At 46.2% G+C, this 25053-nt stretch overlaps 1 protein-coding gene across 1 annotated transcript in view; it reads left to right on the forward strand.

The window, feature by feature from the left end:
- ILDR2 (immunoglobulin like domain containing receptor 2) overlaps positions 1-25053 on the forward strand; it is a 36236-nt gene that overhangs the window by 2874 nt on the left and 8309 nt on the right. Inside the window, exons 2-6 of the mRNA XM_075723022.1 lie at positions 6406-6738; positions 7832-7951; positions 17865-17921; positions 22535-22681; positions 23435-23611. Coding sequence (XP_075579137.1) covers positions 6406-6738; positions 7832-7951; positions 17865-17921; positions 22535-22681; positions 23435-23611 — 834 coding nt within the window. The remainder of the gene's footprint in view (positions 1-6405; positions 6739-7831; positions 7952-17864; positions 17922-22534; positions 22682-23434; positions 23612-25053) is intronic.

A 25053-nucleotide genomic window follows, 5' to 3' on the forward strand; every position in this document is an offset into this window, starting at 1 on the left:
TCTTCTCTCCCTTTTAGGTAATTTTTCACCACTAAGTTAGCATTTGGTACCCATTTGCTCTCCCTATGCAGAAGAGCCACTGCAGTGCAATGGTATAGTACAAAGGCGGGTAGATTTACTACCTCTGCTTTCCCAGCCACAGTTTAGGAGAGCAGGCAGAGGGGGCATGCTGGAGCACAGTTGTGCTTTGCTGTTTCCTGGCCAACTGAGCAGCCTTCTTGGGAAGGCTGGGAAATGGATGGACTGTTTTATCTGCCTTGATTTAAAGTATTTGTCTGACTTGCCTTGACTGGCTGCACACTGCATAAGCGTAGTGTAACTGGGAAGAAATCTCACATTTTTCTTACTTTTTTTTCCTGTGAGATCACCCCGAGTGGGACTGGCACCAGTGGAAATCCCAATGCCATCCCGAGAACAGGTGTTACGGCTTGGTGTTATATGGCTTGGAGACACTCTTCCCATTTCTTTTCCTTTGTTCTCAGGCTTCTAGTGGTGACAAATTGCTGAGTGATAGTTCTGGGAATGATTTCTGGGATGCTGAACCAAGACTGTAAATGAGGAGCCATCTGACAATTGTAACAGCTTTCAGATAGTAATAAGACAGGTTGGATTTGATCTGGTGGCCAAAGCTGAGATAATTCACCTGAAAACATCCAGGGTCACTTTCGTGAATATGTGAAAGGGGCAGGTTGTAAGAGAGTGCAATGAGCACAGGGAAGCTGGTGAAGAGAGACTGATACCTAGAAAAGCCCATGAAATGTCCTGAGCTCTTGTGAAAGCCCTTACGCAGTCCTTGCCATTTCAGGGCTTCCCTGTGTACTTCCCTAGAGAAGTCAGGAGCATGGGGTGCCTGGGGGACAGCGTCACAGAGAATGGGGAAGAGCAGGGAATAGCCTGATGTCTGCTGCAGTCAGTTTGCAGTGTCTGGGCTGTGTCCTACATGGAGTGTTTTTCCGTTGAGCTTCTGTGCTGTGAGTGTTGGGCATGCAAGGCCATGCTTTTCTATGACTGCTTTGGTTTTGCCCCTTTCCAGGTTAAGCAGTTAGGGAGGTGAAATTCTCAGTTTTGCTATGGAGCTATAAAAAGCAGGACCATGCTTTCACCTCAGCTGCAGCTGACCTATTTAGGCATTGGTTTCTTGCTGGCTAAAAAAGTTGACAATTAATGGCCACGGAGCTAAGAACACAAGTCTGATAGGAACCAGACCAAGACATCCAATTCATTTCCCATAAGCCACTCAACACAATCTGATGGTGACGGCTTTTGCTGATTAATTGCATGGATTGGATTTAGTCCAGCATGTGTAGGCAAGAATCTGTACAACACAATGTCAGTGATCCCGCTGGCTCTCCATTCACCTGTTTACACATCTGTTTATCATCTCTGACTTTTCATTCTCAAAGCCCAGATCTTGCACTTCCTGATTCAGGCTTGATCCATATTTAAAAGTGTGGATGGTGTGCCTGTATTCAGCAGTGGGGGAAAGAACACTTTTAATTGATGCGTAGTAGCCAAGGCACAAAAAAGAAAGGTATAGCATCCTTTTGCCCAACAGTTAATTTTGTTTGGGGAAGTGCTATAAACTACCCCAGGAGCACTATCTGTTACCAATGAACATACGCTTTTCTACCAAAGCCCTTAGGTGTAGTCTAGGAGTAGTTTTGCTGAGGTGCCTGGTTCAGGACCCAAGGACTTCCCTTCTCCTGTGTGCACAACTGCCACTGCTATCAATAAAGGTGCATAAAATCGGGGGATGAAATTTTTGTAGTTTCATAGCATCAGCTGTACTGCCTCAGGCAAGCGGTAGCGTGAGCCAAGTAACTGCAAAGAAAGAGTTGTGATGCATGCACAGATAGGGAGACCCGTGCTGACCTGAAGAATAACGTGTGCTGCCTTCTTTTGGACTCAGATCTATGTGCTACAAGGATGCGGTCTGAGACCTGTCACTCTGAACTACAGTATTTGGCTTTGCCACTATTTACAAGGATTAGTGCTTCAGATCAACTTTATTCTAATTAGATGATCTTTAAGGCCCCTTCCAACCCAAACCATTCTATGATTCTATTCATAAAGGCTAACTTAAGGCTGTGTAGTGAAGCTAAGTCTTCCTGAGATTCATGTAGCCTCAGGGAGGCATAGGCTTCTCTGGAGGGCAACTGAAAAACAAGAGCCTAAGTTACCACCTCTTGATTGCCTTCTCTCTTTTACTCCTGGAAGGCGCTTACGAAGATCAGGCTCACAAGGCTCAAATGCGCCCTTACAAATATCCCCCTCTATAATCACTTCCTCGAATTTTCTTTAATCACCACTAAAATGTATTAGTGATAGCTTGTGTGTAATGTTGATTGCATAGTTTGAATGCATGATCTGAGGATAGTTCAGGAAAAGAGTCAGAGAAAGGAGGTAAATGCACATTGCCAATGAAAAACAGACAAAACCCATACAATTATATTTCTGGAGTGTGATTATTTTTAAGCTCTTTCTCTGAGAGTGTATATATACACATGCACAGATGCACAAATCCCTGGATTCTTTTTTATTTTCTGAGAGTAAGGATATCTATGTTTTTAAGATGCACTTGATTAATATTTGCAGACCTTTTTCTGGGGATTTGGAACAAGAAAGAAGGAAAGCAAAATTGTCATGTAGTCATGAGACTACCACAAACTAGATTTTTCTTGTGAAAGTTCAAACTTTGTGAAATTCACAATGAACAGGTTGCTTCTCTGGAGTGCACGAATTACATTTCCATGACGATTTTGAAATAAGGGCTAATCTTGCTCTGTCTGTGTCAGTCAAAACATAAAAGAGCACAATTCAGTTTCTTTTTAGTCCTACTTGTATTAAAGTAGGCAAAGAGTTACCACAGTGCTGTCACTAAGCTTGTCATCGTTTTTCACATCTTTCACTCTTTTTTGCTCTGCTGTATAAACAGCCCAGAGTTCTGTCCTGTGATACACCTGGGGCTTTTCTTATCTTGGCTAGTCTCTTGGAGATTTTTGAGGTCAACAGTTCCTTCTTGAAGTTGAGGAAGTCCTAAGCAGACCTCTCTAATTCCCGTGTGTGGACATAACTGATAGGTGTAAAGCCACCATCTTGTCTTCAGGCAGTCGAACATCCTGTTGGCCTTTTTGATGGACGCTCTTACAGCAGTGACGTATTACATGAATCTATTCTCATCTTTTTTTTTTTTTTGGCAGAGGAAATAACAGGTGTATAATTTCCCAGTTCAGCCATATATAATTATATATAATTTGACTTAAATAGATCTAGAGTTTCCACTGCTCCAGTATCTCAGTCTGAGGCACTGTGTTGCTCTTCAATGCTATTTCTGGAAAGGATCTGAAAAGAATACTTTAAAAGTTAATAAAGAGCTTGGGATAGGATATATAAGATGCCAGATCTTTTACTGCACATCTCCCAGATGCTTTTGGGTAGAAAAAAGAATTCCTGTGTTTTCCCAAAAGCTGCTTTTATTTTCTTTTCTTGATAAAGACATTCACATGGGGGTGGGTTGAGGAAAGTTAGTCAGATGAGAATTTGCTAAAGCTCAGCTAATCATTTATTAAAGCAGTCCCTGGCTTGCCAAACTCATTAATCTCATTAACAGGGAAGGAGGGGTACGGTGCATGGTTAGCTGAAAGCACTGTGTTTACTAAGCAGCGTGCTTGGTTCACAAGGGAAAGATTTAAATATTCACTGTGTCACTGTTTTATCCCTGAAGCTGAAGTAACGTGATGAGTCACTTGACCGGCCCGTGTCACATGCTGGCTTTGGCCACAGACTGCATGGGGTCAGGCACAGAGTTGCCAGATATGGGTCTGACCTGCACCCATTCATTTTTCAAGGTGTTCGTCATGTCTCTTGCATTCGATGCAACCCGGGAAGCACGGGTCTCTGGAGAGGAGAGAATAAGACAACATCACCACTTGGTTCACCTTAAGAAGCAAGTGGTGACGTTCTCTTAGTGCCACATGGCCCCTCTTGTCCCCGGGAACAGGAGGCCTGGCAGAAGCATCCCAGCTGCTGCTTCTTGAGTTATGTCTCTGCCTGTGCCTTGGGAAAGTGGAGGAGCTGCCTCACGCCCCTGCCTCTCCTGTGGGAGCATCTTGTTGGGACCTCAGCTGTGTTTCGTGGTACTCTGGAGAACACCCACGCTTCGGTGTTTGGATTTGGGTCCAGGCACTTCTGGCAAAACTAATGACATCTGTGCAACTTCCACATGGCACAAGTACGATGTGCATAATGTCATGCATTCATTATATGCATGGTATAGCATTCCTGTGCAAATGCCATAGCACCCTGTGCGCTGCAAGCCTCCACATAGTAGTCCCCAGGGTCAAATCCTGCCTAGATCGGTAACTCTTTGTTAGTATCAGTGACTATCTTGCCTCTCTGAAATATGCTTTCCTCTAGGTTCTGTCCATACTGTGTTTTTATCCTGACTGGTGTTTATAGACTTCGTTGTGATTTATAGTTTGGACATTGATAACTTGTTGAGATGAATATTCAGTGTTGGTCCAACCTCTCCACTTTCTTTTCATTCTGGCTCCTGATCATGAGATCTTTGCCTGTTTTTGCTTTTCAGATCTGCAGCTGTCTCCAACTTCACCTTGTCCCTTCATGCCTGCTGTTGTCATACTGTTGATGCATTTATTGCTCTCTGTCTGCTTTGAGCTCCAGTGCTTTAGTCTGTGCCTTTTTTTTCCCCCATCCTAAAGATATCTCCTGTCATTTCACTTTCTTTTGCCAGCTTCCATCTCCTTTTCATCTCTAGTTTGTGGAGTGGGTGGTTTATTTTTGCTGACTCCATTTCCTCCATCTCTACATCGTTTCTTAATCTCCTGCAGCCTGGCTCCAGCCCTTTGAAATTATTTCAACCTAGGCTGAGACACCTTCTTCAGCTTCTTCCAGCTGAATGTATGCTTCCTGTTTCCGTGATTGTCGTCCTGCTTTTCCTTCTGCTTCCTATACCTGATACTTTATCCTTACTCTGTTTTCTTTCTTGGCATTTGCCCTTCTCTCCCACTGCTTCCTGACATCAGGAAGCCTTTCTTTGTCATCAGTCTTTCATTCCTCCTTAAGCTTCCCCTAAGTCAATCAGTCCTTCCTAATGTTGTGTAAACATCTTCTTCTGCTTTGTTTTCTTGAATGTTTCCTTGTGTCTTGTTCTGTTTTTCACTGTGCACTGCTGTGGGCATTGGGGTGTGTGGCAACTGGGTTTTGGGAGCTGCCTTCATCAGCGTTTTCCATGCTGAAACTGGTTCCCTTTTCTCATATGAACCGCCACCATCAAGCCCTGCTGCCACTCAGATGCAGAGAGTGACCCTGGTTACAAACATCCTCTTTCTTAGATGCTCCCTGCCTTGCTCCTGGGCTGTTTCTGTGCCTCGAGAGGCTGGCACATCCCTGCTTGGGAAAGTGTCAGCGTGCGTTTCCAGTGTTGCGTAAGTGCTCTCCAGTCGTTGCTGCCTGCAGTGCAAGGAGGAGGGAAGCAGTGAAGGGCGTGTGTGGGAGGTTTTGGCCATTCTCCTGTGGGTAGATGGAGTGCCTCACTCTCCTGAGGACACTCTGCCGGCATTGCTCACTGACTCTCGGCTTGTCCCTAAGCTACATGAGGATGTGGCAGCACTCCCATGCGTCTTCTCTGAGGCCTTAATACATCAGCTCTGGGCTGCAGCTCTTCTGTCAGCTGGTAGATAAACATTATGTGTTGAGATCCATCTCCTCCCTAGGAATGTGAAAAACTTGAGTGTTTGGGCCATTTTTCTCCGATCCTCCCACATGGAGCAATTTTCCTCAGTGCTACATGCCAGCCCTGGCAGGAGCTGTGCGATTTGGATCCACTTCTTCATGCATCTCTAGAGTTTGGCAGAGCAAGCAGCACTAACTGGGCACCAGTGCACAACAGGCTGGGCCAGGCACTCTGTGCTGCCTGACTTTCAAAGAGGAGGTGTGATGCCACCAAAATTGGGAGGGGGGTGATTTATTCTGCATTGGGATTGTTATGAACTCAGGATCTGGCCCCTTGGCTGACCTGCTGTAGAAGTGGAGTATGATTGTCCCTAAAATATCTCTTCCTTATCTGTGAACCTGCCATATAAGCTGTGAATTTTCATGCTACCGTGTTAGGGTCTCTAGAGAGTGTAACAATACTACATTTGAGCCTTCAGCCCCATCGTGGTGTATTTTCCCTTGTGGCTGTAGGCTATGAAAAAAGCAAACTTCTGCTGCCAAGATCCCTGCTTACATACATTGAGGAGTATTGCACCCTAGCACCTGAAACAGATGGAGGTTTTAATTTTATGTATGTGGGGAGAATGATGCTATGATAAAATGCAGTAAAATGCAGCTCCCTCTTCAAGCCATGCCGAGGCATATGACACTCATGTTTTTGTTTTTTAGCTGAGGTGGAAGGGTTGCAGGTCACTGTACCCGAGAAGAAGAAGGTGGCCATGTTGTTTCAGCCTGCTCTGCTTCGCTGCCATTTCTCTACTTCTTCCACCCAACCAGCTGTGGTACAGTGGAGGTTTAAATCTTACTGCCAGGACCGGATGGGAGAAGCTTTGGGTATGGCAACTTCTGGTTTACAAACAATGAGCAAGAGGAACCTGGACTGGGATCCCTACCTGGACTGTGTGGACAGCAGGAGGACAGTTCGTGTCGTGGCCTCCAAACAAGGATCTGCCGTCACTATAGGGGACTTCTATAAGGAAAGAGATGTCAGCATTGTCCATGGTAACTATCCTACCCCAGGGATGCTTGGTGGGGGTTGGAATGGACCCTTAGCAATTTGGGATACTGGAGGCTGGCAGTAATTGTTCAGTTAACTCCCTTAGAAAAGGCTGCTGGAAGGGACCTGCTGTATGTCAGACATTTAGGATTCAGCCAACCAACGCTAGGCCTAAAGGTCGTTTCCTTTGGTGCTTCCCTTCATCCGACTCCATGTAGGTCCCCAACCCTGACACAGCATTCTTCTCCCTTTGATGAAGTGGAAGGTTTCTGTTCCTGGCTTCTGCATATTGCTCGGTATATAGATTTTCCTTAAAAAAGGGGTGCCAGCAAGAGAGGTATGAGTTCAGTCTCTGTGGGTTAGGTTTTTCTTCCTTGCAAACTCCACTGACTTTTTCCCAGTTTCAAAACACCAAAGTTATCCTATACCTCATGTTTGCTCAACTCTGGACTTCACCAACTTACCCTGTCGTGAACCTGAATGCACACAGCCTTGGGCAGTGTGAAAGGAAGAGATTTCCATGGGGTGAAGTCAAGTTGGGTGGAGATGGGGGGTAGCAGGGTCCTTAAACATTTGGTCTGGAAGGCTGCATGAGAAACCTTGTCCCTCAAAAGTGCAAGGCTTCTGCTTGACTTGGGAGACCACCTAGCCAGAAGTGGAGGCTCCTTAGTGTGGAGAGTATGTGATCAGCCTTAGCAAGGGGGAGTGTTTTCCTTTGTCTCTGTGTAACCTCTTCGGCGGGTGACTGAAGTGCTGTAGAGGAGACACCGTCTAAACCCTTTTTGCATAGCATGAATAATCTTGGGATCCCAGGCCTTAGGCGATAGGAAGGACAGAGAGTGACATTAGTTACTCCTGCTCTCGGCACTTGCAGAGTGAGCTGCCTCTGCAGCATTACCTGTCTTCCCACTTACAGCTACAGAGTCCTGAGCCTGTTGTTTTTTCCTGAATACTGTGAAATTCTGGGTAAGGTTAATCCCTCTTCTTAATAAGGAAATGAAATGGGTTGGGACGTGGAGACAGACCCAGTGCTTTCATCACTTCACTCTTCCTATAGGTGTTGGAGGGAAAGCCTGACTTTTCTTTTTTGCCTTTCAGATGCAGACCTTCAGATTGGGAAGTTGATGTGGGGAGACAGTGGGCTCTATTACTGCCTTATCATCACACCAGATGATGTGGAGGGCAAGAATGAAGAATCGGTTGAGCTGCTTGTGCTTGGTAAGCCCTCTTGCCAGATTGCTTTTTCAGCAGATAGCTGATGTATCTTTCCTTCTGCTCTCTCTACATATCTGTGCACCATATTACTATGGGTGTAAGATCTGTGTAAAAGAGTCCCCGCAGTACCTTCACCATTGCCTTGCACCTTGTGCAGTCATTCACACCTAGGCAAAGTGGGTGGCAAATGCTACCAAACCAGAATAGTAATGTTTACACCCACACTGCTCACACGTTACACAGGTGTAAAAGACTACAGAAAGTGCAGGGCTGTGGAAAGTCAGAACCCTTGTTTTTAAGGCATAAAACAATAAACTTGCAGCAAAGTGAACACTTGAGGCAGAGTCTTTTAAAAATAGACACCCAGAAGACATCAAATCATATGCTTTTTGTAGTCTTTTAACGTTCCCTTCGTCCCACTCTTCTGACCTGTGAGGATGTCAAGAAGCACTGTGTTTTTCTGCTTGAGTGTGTCAATTTCAGAGATTTTTCTTTCTGACTAATTATACTTCCCCAGTTAGAGGTGCAGTTTCACAGTCACCCTAATCAGGTCTAAGCTGTTGCTGCAACTAAAAGGACCTGTCCTCTCTGTGGTATGGACCCTTGGCTCTGTTTCTTTTAAGCTCCCTTGAGCAGTGCAGTGAGCAGGATCAGTTTCTTTCCAATTTGCAGGGTTAGCTTTCAGCAATGGCTTCCACAATCCAGCCCACTGAGAAGGTAAAAAATGCAACCATCCCAGCTAGGGGAGAAAAGCAGAGTGGAATGGGCCTTTCAGGGGCATTTGTTGACACTGCCTTGAGCCAGCTGTAGTACTTCATGCCTAGACTGCCCCACAAGCGTAGAATGAATTAAGACCTTAAGACCGGCTGACAGCAGTGTTTGTCTGGTCAGCATACTTGCATGGTTCTTGGGTGTATAGATTCTGTACATCCTATGAAGGAAATGTTAAAAAGCTTGGGTCTGTGGTGTGTAGGTGATATGTAGAGGCATATGATAGAACATGTCTGTCAAGTGCCCGTGCTCTCACGGCTAAGGTCAGAGTTTAATTGGCACTTATATTTGGAGCTGTAGTTGTCATCACAAAGTAAACCAGATTGAATGGCTTGGGTGAGGGACTATTAACAGTGCCATCACCTCCCCTCACTCCTTCAGATGTCAGTCAAGGAATGGACAATTGGAGACTGGTTGCCTCCAGAAAACAGTGTCATACCCCTGTCTAAATCATAGTGTGACTGTGTATCATATGCTAGTTAATAACAGGCCCAAGACTGACCTGTGTTAGTTCAGGTGAGGTTATCTCTGCCAGATGGCGGTTGTAGCTGTTACGTAGCCTCTCCAGAGGAGCTGACTGTGGCTGCGTGGTGATGGACTGCTGAATTTTGTCCCTTCTTCACCTTCCTGTCCAGGATTTGGTGTCTTATCTGTGTCTACAACTGTGCTCAGACACCAGTGATGAAACAGTGCCATGGTAACAGGAAGAATCTGTTTTTCAGTGTGTACAGAAGACTATGTGGGGGGAAAACAAAAGAAATCCCCACCTCTGAGGCTGGCTTGGTGGAGTCCCCAGCCCCAGTTCATTGTGGTTATGTTGGGAGGAAACACGTAGCTTAGGCTGTGTTACCTTGACCGCATCTGCTTTCCTGTTCACTACAGCCTGTGGGTCTGACCTTGCACTTTGTGCAGCACTCTGCTAAGTTTGGCAGCAGCATGAAAGCATACTTGTCGTGGGCATACTTTGTTCTGCCTCATGCTGTTTGGCACAGCTTGTGTGTATTTCTTTTCCAGGGTAGTGTGTACGGAGGCAACATTCCAGCTTTTGGAGCGATTCCAGGTTACCTACCCATTTTCCTTCCTTCCTTCTGTCCCCTTCCCACCTTGTTATTTTCCTTCTGCTTTTGCTGGTATGTTTTTTTTTCCCCTTTCCTTTACCTCTCCTCGTTGATGGCTAAAGAAGGAGGCAGCCAGTGGTGAAAATACCATTTCTTAATATTCTGGCATCTTCTGGGACAGTTTTTAATTCCATCCCACTGCTCTGCTAGGTGTAGTGACTTGCCAGGGAGACGGAGAGTACAGTTGTAGATTGGAGCGATTCCGCAGTCCTAGGGGACAGGTGGTAAAAGGGTTTTCTTTGCTGTTTTGCTGTTTGGTGCTCTTTGGGAGGCACCCAGATTCCCTGTTAGAGCGGTTGGAGCAGCGGAGGGGTAGTGAGAGACGCTATGATTCCCACAGCACATTACTGTGTGTTCCCTGCTGACAGTGGTCTTTCAAATACAATTTACATTGCTTATTTTGGGGATGCTGCATGACTTAAGCATAGATTAGCATTTCGAATAGAGCAGAGGTTCTACCCACTCAGGTTATCAGTGGGGGAAGACAGAAAAATCAGAACGGAAAAGGAAATAGGAAAGTATCCCTTCTAGTGGTTTCATATTAATGCCAAAGTGAAAGGTGTGTTTAAGTTAGAGAAAGATATTGCTGGACAGAGCAGTTTAATACCATGTAGAAACCTTGAAGGGTCTGAGAGGCAAGAATGGTAGATACCTAATAGCATCAATAAATTAATGGAAATTTGCTGAGCTAAAATTGGAGGATCCTGCTTTTATACAGTGAATTGCACCATTAAAAATTGGTCAAAAGCTGCTTTATCACAACTTGGAGCAAAATCCAAAACCTGAGCAAATTAGAGCATTCCTTTTTTCTTAGGGAAGCAATCACAGAGACTTCTAGTGAAGTCTAAGTAGTGGTCAGCCTGGGTCATGATGGGATTGCATGTTGAGTTTTGTCACCTGGATGTGTCATGTTGACACACAAAGAGGCTGGAGAACTCTAGGTAGCATCAGAGAATCCCATGGGCTGTCTTCATTTCAGGCCTATTTCAGAAAAGCATATAAGCATTTATTTATATCCATTTGTGCTCAACAAAGCTGATAGGATTTATAAAGCATACCTGATGTTAAGCACGTGCTTATGTGGTTTGCTGAAAAGACCATTCAGTACGTTTTGCGTAGTCATGGGATTTAACCCTCTCTAATGGAATCAGTGCAGGCAAGGGAAGAGGGATAGTAACCTCTGTGCCCTGGAAATGCAGAAGGAGATTGACTGGTAGTGAACCAGTGTAGAGTAAGGAAAGAATTGAAAAGTACTATTTTTTGGTGGTGTTTGGAATCTCCAAAGGAGGTCTAGCATGCTAGAAACTGTAGAACTCTGCTTTCTGCTGTGGCAGTAGACTAGAACAGAGCTTAGCAATTCCACTACTGGAGTCAAGTGGTGCTCTTTGCACTCGTGTTTTACTAGAAATGTAGAACCCTTTGCTGACATTACAGCTGGGCTAGTGAATCCATTTACAACTTCATACATTGTTATTTTTTAGAACTAATGTGATTGAATCAAAAAGGCTGAAGCCTAAATTTAAGAAAGTCTACGTTTCTGTCTTAGTAGCTAGCGGCTGGGTGTCCTGCTTCTTGAAACACAGGCAGTGCTATTAATCAAATCGTTATTGGTCGCACCTGTGCACTGATTTTTACATGAGAATGTCAGTGGGCTTCAGTAAAGTGATTCATTGCAGCCTTTGGTGAAGGGAACCTCAAGTGTACCAGTGCAGTGGATGCAGGGTGCCTGGAGTAACCTTTGAATCAGAAACACAGGGCAGTGTCAGCGGATACCCCATCCTAACTTCATGTGACCCAGCTCACCATCAGGAAGCAGTCTAGCTTAATTGCATGAGATTGCATATAACCCAGTAAGCCTTTCCAAGAGCTGGAATTTACTAATCAGGTGCAGGGTCGTGTGAAAGCAGCTATACTGCTCCCTTCCGAAGCTGGTACAGCTATAGAGCAATGGCTGTAGGTATAGCTAGGCACAGCTGGCTACCCTGGTCTCTGCAAGCTCGGCAATGTTTGCATTATGAGATTTTACATAGCTTAGGCATGCTTCACAAAACAGTGGCTTCATTCCCAAGGATGTGTCAAGTTCCTAGAAGAGGCAGGAAAGTGATCCACTAATCCCAGATGTTGGTTTGATACTTTGGTTAGTTATACATGTGCTTTGCTAGACAGCTATTGCCTGCTTTTTTTCCATCCAATTCGGCAGCTAATACTACATAAATGATATATTAGTGAAATATTATTTTATAATTAAACTTTAAGAAGCTTCAGCTTCTGCCATTGTTATGCTTTAAATAACAACAATTAGCACTTGAGTTTTTTGTTATTTTCCAAATTCAGCTGGCACTTAACATTGGTAAGCTGACATCTTTGGCAGTTTGTATTACCAGCCAATACTGCTATAGGCTAAAACCAAAGTTTATCAAGTCTAACACCTGTAGGTAGGAAAGAATGTAGATACATATACACAGCACATTGCACAGTAATTAATGTACTAATAGAGACATGCATTGGCTTTCAGAGAGGATAAATCTCTACTGGGACGTGTGTATGGTGTGCAATGCTAATAAGACAGTTCTTACTCAGCAAAGTGACTCAATAGCTGGTATAAATATAGCCAGGTTTGGAGTCTCCTGTGTGCCAGGAGAGACTATATTATAAAGTTGATGTGGTTTCGGAGACAGAAAAGTTCTTGGCAGAATTTTCCCTTACAAGAGGATGGTTTTAGGATTTTGCTCTGTTTCGCTGAAAAGCTGCCAGTAGCATCTGAGCCAGTACTTGGTCACAGCGGTTGGCAGAGATGTCAGTGCTGTTGGCCATGTGTTGGGGATGAGAGGGCCAGATCTCACCCGGGGAGGTGTCTCTGAGCAACTTCACAGCAAGGCTCTCCGACCTTGAGCTGCGCCTTTGTGACCGAAAGCGGGTAGTGCCAGCAGGCGAAGGAAGCGATCGGCATGGGAGCCCTCCACTTAAAAATCCAGGAAAGGCGTTGATTCCAGGGAGGCTGCTGGTGTCCTCCCACCCCCAAAGTGCTCATCCTGTCCACATTAGGTGCTGCTGCCCTGCCACAGACCACTGTGCTGCCACCTTTGTAATCTGGGTCCAGTCCCCCTTGTCCTAGCCCGGGCTACTCCTAGTTCTTTATTTCACGCCATTTAGAAGTGCTACTTGTTGCCAAGGTTTTTTACCCCTCTTTTCCTCCTTATTTGCCTGTGACAGCCACACGCTGCTCACAAAGGAGACTGGCGTGATTAAAAGACCTCTGTTACTAAGGTAGCCGTGGCAACAGCCTCCTTGGAGGTCTTTGTTGCCTGCTAAAACTTTGATCTCCAAGAAGGGCTGCTGCTGTTTCTCCCTCCAATTGAAGAGAAGGACAGGAATAAAGGATAAAGTTTACTCCGAGCAGAGGGAGCACAGAGAAACTCATTGCAGAGCCATACTCTCCCAATAAATCTCACAGCAGCTTCCTTGGAAGAGTATCTGATTTAAAAGGGCCACACTTCCTCTCCTGTCCTTTCCAGCCTCCTCTCAGGGCAGTGTCCTGTGCCAGGGGCCTCTTGCTATGGCATGGCTTGGCAAATTTTTCCGTCACTGAGGAAGTAATATTTCCCTTTCTAGCTGCTGCCTCCTGTGGTCCTGCTGCAGGTAGGGCTGCAGAGGCAGCCCCCACCAGGGAAACCAATTCAACAGTTTTTCCTGTGTTTACACAATATTTATCACATTTATGCAATTGCCAGTATTTACCATGTTCCCTTATTTACCCAATTGCCATGTTCCTGACTGCACCTGCACCTACTTTATTCATGTCATCGTTTCTTTTCAGCTGCACCACTTACCCTAATTATTTTTGTGTCTCTTCTCTGCAGACTCTCTGCTAATAGTCTGCTTGACTCTAGGTCCTCCCAGATCTGCTGCTGTTTGCTCTCCCGCTCTGTCACCTGCCCTCCTCCTGCCTATTAACTCCTGTCCTCGCACACCTCTTCTGTATCTCTGCACCTTCTGGACCTGCTCTGTATCCCCTCAGCTTTTCCCTCTCCCATTCCTCTTCCCCGCCCTCTCCAGCTGCGTTCCGCTGGTGCAGACTGGGGGCTCGCAGGCTCCCTTGCACTTTGGGGCTGGCTGGGGCCTGGGGTGTGGGGTGTGCCTGGTGAGAGGCTGCTGTGGGCGGGTAAAGCCCTGCAGCAGCACGGTGGGAATAGAGACAGGAGCGTGTCCCAGATATGTGCTGGAACAAGGACGAGCTCCTAGCTGCAACAGAGCCGCCCGGGACGACCCTGGTAAACGGGGCCATCATCTATTCCCTCTTCCCTCCATCTGCTGGGGCTCGATGCTGAGAGCTTGCACAGAGGACATGTAGCCCTCGCAGGGGTGCAGAGCTGCGTCTTGGCAGCCGTGCCCGGCCACGTCTCAGAGTGCTTGCGGTTCTCTTCCTCGGGCGGGCAGAGCCGCCGTGCAGAGGTGGTGCAGCCAGATGGTCTCTTAGCCAGACGTTTTACTACATTGTTTTCTCCCCATGAACTGCTTTGTAGCCCCAGCCCTCCACCTTCAAGTTTCCTTAAAAAAAAAAAAAACAAAAGAAGAGAGAAGTGTGGTGAGCTTAATGCCCACAGAAGGAGCAGCCTGGGCATGGAGAGCCAGGAGTTTGGTGGCCACAATCACCCATGGCCTCCTCCTGGAAGGAGGTTGTAGTGAGGTGGGTGTTGGTCTCTTCTCCCATGTGGTTAGTGATAGGACGAGAGGAAATGGCCTCAAGTTGCATCAGGGGAGGTTTAGATTGGATACTAGGAAAAATTTCTTCAACTGAAAGGGTAGTGAAACATTGGAACAGGCTGCCCAGAGAGGTGGTGGAGTCCCCATCCCTGGAAGTGTTCAAAAAATGGGTAGATGTGGCACTTTGGGACATGGTTTAGTGGGCATGGTGGTGTTGGGCTGATGATTGGACTGATGATCTTAGAGATCCTTTCCAACCTTAATGATTCCTAGTTTTTACTTTCATTAAAAAATGATCCAGCCACCAAGCCAGGAAACATGAAATTGCTACTCTCCCCTTAATTGGTTTAGTGGTGGACTTGGTAATGTTAGGTTAATGGTTGGACTTGATGATCTTAAAGGTCTTTTCCAACCTAAACGATTCTGTGATTCAGCTGCAGGTCCAAAGGCAGGCCTTTCTCACTGACACCCTGTCCTCTCTGCCCCGGCTTTGGGCACCGTGCTGTCCCGGTCTCCCCTCTGCCAGCTACTGCCTGGCTTTGGGATGCGCCCATGCCCGGGCCAGGCTTGCACGGGGCAGGCGAGAGAGAGTCAGCGGCAGCCCTTGCCGCCCCAGAGCCGCCCTGTCCCTGCGCCCGCCGGCTGCCTTTGCTCCACTTGTTGCTGGCGGTGGCGGGAGGGAAGGCTTCGGATTCGGCTTCAGCGAGGGGCAGCGGCGGGAGCCTCCCGTCACCCTGGCAACCGCGGGGCAGCCGTGGCGGCAGCCCCGGCCTGTTGGCTTCACCCGCTGAGGGGGGAGTGCACGGTGGGGGGAAGGGTTATCAGTGAATTAATTCGGCCCAGGACTGGGAAGGGGGAGAGCTGGGGCGCGTTGAAAGCTGTTGTGGGGGCACAGCAGTCCAGAGGCGGGCTTTGTGCTCGCTGGCTGTCGGCTGGGCTAGCAAGGCAGCAGAGTTGAGGCTGAGCTGTGGTGGAGTTCACTGCTGTCTTGGGCCCTCGCGGGCTTTGTGCATCCCCCACTGGTGGCTCTGGGGCCCCCAGGGCTGTGCGAGCCCCACTAGCAAGGCAGGGGGATCGAACTCCCCAAGCAGATACTCAGCAGCGCTGAGGGAGGGTGCACAAGCAGGGGAACACTTGGCTGCTCATATGTAGCACAGAGGAACTACTTTGGCTGTCTTTGTAACAAGTTTACCAAGTTCTCAAGCACTGTTATTTTTGAGGGATGATGCTTCCTCCTTGAACATGTGGTTCTTCCTGGGGATCAGGAGGCACTGTAAGACCCAGCACTAGCAGGGATCGAGGCTCTTCAGGTAGATTCAAAATAAAGCAGGCGTCTATTTGGACTCGTGAGATGGAGCTTCTGCTCCTTATAGGTGTCACTGGCTTAGCTCTGGGACCACAAATTCCAGCCCTAAATTACCTGTATACCTCCAGCTATTTGTCCGTTGGCATCTGCTCTCAGACTAGGGCTGCATGTGAGCCTATGTGGAGATAACAACACATGGGAGGCAAGCTGCATGCCCATGTCTGCCCATATGCTCTGCATGCATGTAGTTCACATGTACGTTGTTCGCAGACACACACACACACACACACACAGAGGCCTATGCGAGAATTGCATATGGTTTTGTGCATGCTGGGAAAATAAGGAATATATTTAATATGCACGTGGAATGTAATGTAAATCTAGCATACTGTGACACAAGGCACACATTTGTTGCATGTGTTTGGAGCCCACTTGTGGCACCCAAGACTTAAGCCACGTGTATGTTGTATACGTGCCTGTATCTCGTGAGCAGAAAGCATATGTGAGCACTTTCCCGTAACAAGCTAGCTGTGAGCAGTTTGGACACTCGATCCTTCCAGAAAATGGACTGCAAAGAATTTAATTAAACTGTTTGTATATGTAGATGAAAATGTTGCAGTAGACTGATGGCAAGAGTCCTCCTTCAAAGCAGTAAATTGTCTGAAGGATCAGCATTGTGTCTTTTGCTAAGGCTTCAGGAGCACCTCGTTGTTAGGCATTACTGTGAGTACTAGACAGCTTTGATGAGTTGCGATTGGTTGCAAAGCACTGCCTGCATTCAGAGTATGTTTATTATGGCTCCAGCAGGCATCCTTGTGGATTTTTGATCTCTACAGAACCTCTGCTGAAGCACTGAGAAAAAACGGACAGTGGGAATTTGATTATAACATGCTTCAAGGACAGACTGGAGGCCAAGGAACTTGGGATCCAGTTCGTCATTGTGTCTGAGTGCTGCTTAGTTCAGGATATGAAGGGCATGTGGGGAGGTTAAAGGTAGCTTTCTACCACTTTTGCACTGGCTTACCCTTAGCTGCTTCTGTTATGTTACATCCACAATGTATGCCTCTCTTCAGAGTGCAGCTCTCTCCTACGTTATGCATGTCTTTAAAAAAACTAGTGTGATCCTGGTGCTACATAAAAGAGTACGCAGCACAGCTGCACATAGGGCTGTTCTGCCAATGCACATGTGTGTGTAAATTATAGCTGAACACCGTGCAGGATGTTTGTTGTGTATTAGAAATATTCAAGACATTCAGTACCAAAACAAGTAGGCACCAAGCTGCCTTTAGGCTTGGATTTTGTTTGTATTCAGTTATAAATGAGAAGTTGACTTGGTTTTTTTCTTCCCTTTTCATTTTGCAAAGTGATTCCACAAATTTCTGCATGAATCCTTCCCTGGTTGGTTTGCCTCACTTGAAAGTTGGCCTTATATCTCACCAAGCTGCTCGTGCATCTTGAAATGTAGCACATACTCACTTCAAGACTCCTTTCCTGGAGCTGTCTCCGCAGTTGCAGAGCCCCACATGGAGAGCACCACCCACAGGTGTTGGATGCATGTGGCTGACTTGTCAAGGGCCTTGGGTTAAAGATGTTTCACATCCGTCCAAACTACATCAGTACATTTTTAAAGTAAACTAAATCCTGTTGGAGGGCTGTTGTGCATTTCCAGGAGCTTTTTGCATGTGTAGGGCATAACGCCAGAAAGATGTTACCATGTAACCACGGTAAGGGGACCTCCCTCTTCTTGTCATTTTGTGCCTAGATAGGAGAAGCTCTGTTCCAGATTCTCTCTCCCCAGCTCTGCTGATAAAGATAAAATGCAAGGACACAGAAATGGCAGAAGTGCAGAGGCAGACACCAGGCATCGAGCAGGATGACATCTGTGGTTGATAGGAATTCACTTAACAGAGTGCAAGTGGGCTGATGAGGAAGGGGACTGGAGACTAAGACAGGGCTGGGGAATGTGTTTTTCTTGCAGTAACCTCTTTCCTTGTTCTCCTCCTTCTGTCTTTTCTAGGCAGGACAGGGCTGCTTGCTGATCTCTTGCCCAGTTTTGCTGTGGAGATTATGCCAGGTATTCAGTCATTTCACCCTTCGCTCACCCAGTCCTCTGTCATCTTGTCTGTTTATCCTACAGCATCTTTATGTGGTGTACGTTTCACTCTTGCGTGTGTTTTATCTGGGGATAAAAAGGGAAAAACCTATCGCTTACTGGGAAAGTGGGTTGGGTTGAGATCTGAGAGAGCTGGTGCTGGGACTTGGGAAAGGAATGGCCATGCTGGTAGCCAACATACAAAGATAGTTGATGTCATGCCAGGATCAGTGTGAGAGCAGAAATGCCAGCGCTGCTCAGGGGAGGTTCTATATCAAGCTCTCTGCTCTCCCCCTGCTAGCACAAAGGTAACGCCGCTCCAGCCTGCGAGACCTCGGCAGCCTTGTGTGCCCATATGGGTTTGTACGTCAGCTGCTCTTCTGCAGTATTAACTTCCGCTCCCCAGACCTTATCCTGCGGGTACCGTTATAGCCATCACCGCAGATGGTAGCACAGGAGGTGCTAGAAATAGAGCACTGGTTAGCAACCCATCAGTGGCACAGCCCCTCTTGTGCTGCATGGCCAGGGCATTATCTAGGTAACACCAGGTGGTTGGACCAGACATGAAAGCTCTTTGCCCATCCTAAACCCCTTGCTAGCCAAACTAATGAGAGCCACCAGTTCTGGCACTCCTTGCAGAGGAAGCAGAGACTGTGCAACAGATTGTCCTTGAAAGGAAAAGCTGTGAGAACATTTAGCCCTTAAGTCATCTGATCATCCCCTGACAGTGCCCAAGGAGTGTTTCTTTCACACATTTGTGCAAAAATGCAACTCTGCATAAACGTGTGAAGCTATTTTCAAGTTTGTCCCAGAGATGCAAACGGAGCGAAGGCAGACAAAGACAAGAACAGAATGTGATTCATTCCCTGTATGCCACTAAAAATGCATTCTTAGAAACCAAAACCAACAACAACCAAAAAACCCCAAAATCCCAGACACTCCTCCACCTCCAGTGTAACCCAAAGCTCCCTGGAAGTTCAGCATGGCAGGAGAGGGTTTGGTCTTTTCAGCATAGACAAAAGTTGATTCTCTGTTGCCTAATACTTTTTTTCCCCCACACTATTTACAATTTTATTGGATGGGTATAAAATTCTTGTGTGTTGGTCAGGTAGCTTTCTGGTACCCTCACTGCATGGGTATAAGAAAGTGTAAAAGGCAGCAGCAAACCACATTTCAGCTGTTAGCATTGCCTGTTACCCGAATAAACAAAAGCAGGTGCTCCTGCAAGCACAAAACAGTAGTTTCCAGACAGCAAGGACACATAGCATTTCAGCTTGATAGTCATTTGAATCTCAGGGTTACACAGTTGTCTCTGGAAGGGCTGTGACAGAAGGCAACAGTTGTACTGAAGCAAGGATTAGGGAATTGCGGGTAAAAGTGGTTGAATCCCAGTTTTGTGCATAAAGGAGGCGCCAGCAGGCTCTGTTGCTGTTTTCTTAACCTCATCAGAGAAGCAAATGGTCTAACTTCCTGTAAAGTAAAATCCTTTGGGATTCATAGGTCCCTGTGGCTGGGACACTGGTTTCAAACATCCACTCCTGGTGCTGAGTGAGTATCTAGCAATGTGCAATGTACATATTAACCTGACCTCCCTTTATACTCCTAGAACCTTCTCAGAGAGACCACAGATGCACTTACAATGAACTTGCTGTTTGTTTTTTTCTTCTACCAGGCTTTTATCCTTTATGGAGTGGTTGTGAACTGTTCACTAATAGCTCTGGAGATCTGACACCTGAGCTTCATTGCATAGCTGTGGCTGGCCACTTCTGTCATGCGATACTATTTCACCTCCTTCTCTGTATCAATGATGGTCGTAGAGAACAAGATGAGAACATGGCAAAAGAAAAAGCCACTGACCTGTTGCCCTGCTCGGGTTGGCATAGAGTAGGAAGTACAGGACTGGAAAGAATAGTCTGGCTCGCTATCTTGCTTGCTATCGTGAGTGCCGTGTAATTTCATCCTTTCCATAAGCTTAGCAAGCTTAAGAGTGGTCTGGGTTTGGCCTTTGTCTCTCCCATTGGATCGCTTTCTTTGATATATGTTGTATAGCTTCCATCTACATTACTCATAGCCTGTTTATGCCCATTTATAGAAGACCTTTAACTATAATACCTGCTTTTCCTCCTAGCATTCATCATCCTAGCATATTTACAGGCAGCAGCAATGTTTGCTCTCGGTCTTCTTTTTAATAGACTAAGACAGCGAACTTCAGCTCCCCTGCTGCAAGGCAGGCCATCGAGTCCCTTCATCCCTTCAAATCCCTCTTTGCATCTGCTCCAACCTGAATTCATCTTTTCTTGTACAAAAATGACCAGAGCTGTATAACATCAGTAACTTCATATGAAGTTACATGGAGGCCTTGTATGATGGCATTAATATTTCCTTGACACTACTGGAAATTCCTCCTCTACTGGGTATGGGGTTACATTTGCCATTTTTGTGGCGGTATTGCATAAGCGGTTACAGTTGTCCTGTGATGGAATAGTATACTGGATCATTTCTCTTGTTTTTCAGTTGTTTTCAGCTAATGAAGTCCTGTTCAGAACAGCAATTGTTCTTAATCCTTGAACGTGTGACCCTGAAAGTATGGCTGCATACCTTGAAATTCAGTATATTGCTACATTTCATGTTTCTGATTGTAGGCCCAAGGACAACTGGCCCTTACTATAACATATGCCAGTCTTCATCTTTAGTGACAATGCTTCCCTACCTCTTACCCTCAAGATACATTAACACATTATTTTCTGTGTAAAGGTCATTCCTGAAATTATTAAATAAGATGATTCCTAGAACCAGCACTTGAGGAACTGTATCAGTAATCTCCTCTCAGCTCTTACTTTTCCATTCATGAATGCTTCCCTCCAGCCATTTCCTTATTCATTAACTGAATTTTTCTCAGCATATAGTAACTTCACCAAAAAAAATTACTCCACAAGGACCAAAATTGTCTGCAAATTTAAATTAAATTCATCTGTTTCAGCCAAAAAAGAAATAAAGTATTCAAAAAATATAAAACATTTCACTTGCACTTCTGAAATGAAGTGTTTTGATTTGTAAATGCCAGATCTTTCACTGACGTTTTTTAAAGGAAATTGTAGCTTCTAGATTAAAAATGGCATTAAAAAAGGGAATTGTTTGTAGAAAAGTTAAGGAAAACTCCAACAAAGCAAAGAATTTTACTTCTGTTCAAACAGAATGCTGTGGATGAATCAAAAATGACACTTCTTGGTTTTGCATTTTATTAAAAATTAGGAAAAACTTCTATTTTGATTGTTCCAAGCTGAACATTTTTCCTTGAATTTTCAGCTTAGCGACACAGGTGAGAGGTGCACTATTTTTCCAGTGTGATATCCTTGTATCAATACATCTTAAATAATACCGTCTTAATCATCTTAAAATCATCTTTAGTAATAACGTACCAGGAGACCCCTTTCTGTTTGGAAACAGTGGTCTGCTGCTTTTTTTTTTTTCTCTGCAAAGCAGCCCCACCACTTCTTTCTTTGCTTTCTTACCATCTTTCCAAGTTAGGTACACCTGGAGTCTTTCTCCATAGATTTTCCCTGACCAGTGGTCTGACTTCTAGGTAGATCGGTGCATCTTTCTGACATAAACCCAAGTCCAGGCCTCCTATACATTCAAAGTCTTGAAATTTCTCGGTCCAGATGTGTTCACTGGCCATTCCCTTAATCCGGGGAATTGCCATGTGGTGGTAGGCGCAGCCCTGTGCACGCAATCCCCTGCAAAGTGTGGGGTGGCCAGATGCAGAGCTGGGAGCTGCCCCGGCACCGGCTGGGCACCTGCTCCCACCACGGCTGCTGCCGCTGCAGATTTCCCAGCAGCAAAGTTTGAAAAACCATTTCTTGCTCCCCTTCCCATTCAAACCCCATCCCGTTTTTTGTGGACCAGCTCTTCTGTGCTTTCACTTGTAGGGTGTTTTTCAGCCGTTCCCTTTTGGGGCCTGGCAGACATCATCTGAGGCTTCAGTGGAGGGGCGGTGGGGGGAGAGGGAAAGTGATTGTTAGGTTTCCTGGCTGGCTGCAGCGCCTGAATAGGATGTTCGTTCGGCACATTCAAAAGAATAATTGCATGCGTGGGCCTAGTTGCGAAGGGGCAGGCCTGGCTCATTTACTGGGCTATTTATAGCATGCTTTTCACCATCGTTTGTCCCATTAAAACTAGAATGTGGGTAGGGAACAAACACACAAGCAGGGCATGAACATGGCCGGGATGAATGAGTCTTTGATGAGATCCAAATGCTAATGGAGTACGTCCTGCGGCATTCGTACAGGTCTGCCATGGGGTGAAGGGTTTCTGTGCTGGGGAACCAGAGCTCCTGCCTCCGTGCTGCTCACCTCTCAGCCAGCCAGAGACGTCTCAGGAAGGGACCACATTTCTGTAGCTCCATTTCTCACTGTCATGTGCTATTTGTGCTTGGGCACAGAGGGGGACGTTGTCCTAGACCAGCAGGAAGTCCACTTCTGTTATTCACCTATCTGTTTTGCCCCTGTGCTCTCCCCGGGAGGATGTTGCTGACGTTCCCTTCCACAGCAACGTGCAATCCTGTAAGTATCTCTCTTTCTCCCCTTGTTTTCCAGAGTGGGTCTTTGTGGGCCTGGTGATCCTGGGGGCATTCCTGTTCTTCCTCCTGGTGGGGATCTGCTGGTGCCAGTGCTGCCCACACAGCTGCTGCTGTTACGTCCGCTGCCCCTGCTGTCCTGAGTCCTGCTGCTGTCCCCGGGCGTGTGAGTGACCCTGTCCAAGCCTGGTGCAAATCTTCTCCTGCACTACTTCTGCTCCCTGGCAGAACAGGAGGAGGATCTGCTAATATTGCTTCCTTTGCCCTGAGCATTTTGCTTGGCTAAAGAACTAGTTCTTAGGGAGTGAAGCATCTGACCTATTGCTCAATGGTTGAACGCTCAAAGTTAATTACAAATGTAATTCCCTGAGCCCTCCCTGCCTTGGCAGCTGCGCCTGCTTCTCCAAAGTGTCATGCTCCCCTTCCGAAGTTATTGTCGTGTCAGTGAATGTTGCAGGTCAGAGCTAAGAGCATCCTGGGAGGTTTCTTCCTGGCAATACAAAGCAGCTGCCCTCTACAAGAGTGCAAAATCCTTGCAACCCAGCGAGGTTCCTGGTCAGGCACAGGCAGATCTGTCAAGTTTCATGAGCCTCATCCCTGCTGCTTGAGTCATCAGTTGTTTTCAAAGCTGAACTGCCACTAAGTCATGGCAGCGGTAATGCCGGCTGTTACACCCTGAATGTCTTTCAATTGCTGGGCATCTTGCAGTGCTTGTCTGACCTGCTGTGTGCATTTTTAAAACTCCCCTCAGTGCCCTTTGAGGCTTAGAGAAATTCAGATTGGTCCTCGTCATTTCATTTGTCCAGTTGTCTCCTGCTGGGTTGTCACCAATGTTGGTGATATGCAGGTTTCGGCCACGTGCCGTGTGGGTCCGTGGGAGGCTGCTGTGATGGTGACTGCTATTCTTTTTCTTTTTCAGTGTATGTAGCAGGCAAAGCAGCAAAAGCTGGGTACCCTCCTGCAGTCTCTTCCATGCCAGGTCCATACTACATACCCAGTGTTCCTGTAGCTGGTGTCCCATCTCCTGCTGTGCTGATGGATAAGTCGCACCCCCCTCCCTTAGCCGCAAGTGACTCCAGCGGAGGAAGCCAAAATGGTAATTTGCAGTGCCAGGCACAACATTCAGTCCTCTTACTGGGAGCTGGGCTGGGAAAGGGAAGAATGATTGTCACTGATAGAGTGGTATGAACAGAGGAAACACAGAAAAACTGCATTTTAATCCTGGCTCTGACAATGGAATTTGCATCCCTTAGGGCCACATGGTCCAACTTTTCTAATGCCATCAGCACAGGGTCAATTTGTGGATGTCTAACTAGGTCAGTAGGGAATGGGAGGCCAAGTTCATGCCTGGGACCCCTCTCATTACTGCTGCAAACATTTACTTGCGGAGGACAAAAGGATGAAGATGATTTTAGAGGAGCAGAGGAGCAGTGGCTGTTTTCCCCTTAGAGCTGATGCCTTGGAAGCTGCTCTCTCTTGCTAAACTGTTCTTCCTACCCTCTGTAGGGCACTGCTTGCCCTCTGGCAGCAGTTTTTGCTGCAGCGTGTTTTACTGTCCCCATAGCATCATTTTGGGCATGGGGACATGCTCCCTCAGCATTTCTGCCCAAGAGCATTTGGGGCTGGACCCGCTCCCCTACCTTACAGAAGTCAGTAGGTCACTTTTTTGTTCAGCTTTTGAATTTGTGAAATGTGAGTGATAAAAGGTTTCTAACTAGAAAGGAGTTGTGGATCAATGTCAGACACAGAGTATCAGTATGATGACTCTATCTTGGTGAGGGTCACTTCTCCCACTGCAAAGGAAGGAAAAAGAGGGTAGCTATTTAGCCACATGCTAGCATTTCAGGATCAGAGTGGCTGTCTAAATTCAAAGATGCTGCAGCAGAAGTGACTCTCACCATGTAGAGTCACCATACTGACAGAGTATGTTTGCCATTGATCCAGCCACATGTTGGATTTCAAAGCACCAGCCTAATTATCAATTGTTAAATTTGCTCGTGACAATGTGTTGATAGGACACTTTGGAAAAGACAAGACCAAGTAGCGTAATCAAATAATTAAGCTTTTGGAACAACCCTACACATCCTTTCACTGCCCCGGTCAGTGTATTAACCTTTCTGGAGCTACAAAAAGTATTTTCCTTCAACAATCATGCTTTTTTTTCCCACTGAAATCAAAACAGAGCTCTGGAATGGAGCATTTTGAAATAGGAAATAAATCAATCAGTGATCCAAAGCAGAATGTATCCAATTCAGAAACCTTTGTCAGAAAATGATGAATGACAGCACAGTGCTTAATTTTTTTCTCCTGTGAAAAATGTCACTCCATGTAGAGCATGGTGTTGGCCGTGGGAACTCCAGGGATTTTTTAAGAGTCAGATCACAGCCCCAGTCTTGTCTCTGCTGTACATTACTAGCAGAGCACAAATGCAGAATGAAAAACTGTAGATGTGTTTGGTAACCAAATGGAACGGCTTTTAGCATCCCATGTTCATTACGCAGAAAGATGCATTTATTACGTAATCCAAATCAGCTGCCT

This window comes from Pelecanus crispus, chromosome 1, assembly GCF_030463565.1.
Source record: "Pelecanus crispus isolate bPelCri1 chromosome 1, bPelCri1.pri, whole genome shotgun sequence".
NCBI lineage: Eukaryota > Metazoa > Chordata > Aves > Pelecaniformes > Pelecanidae > Pelecanus > Pelecanus crispus.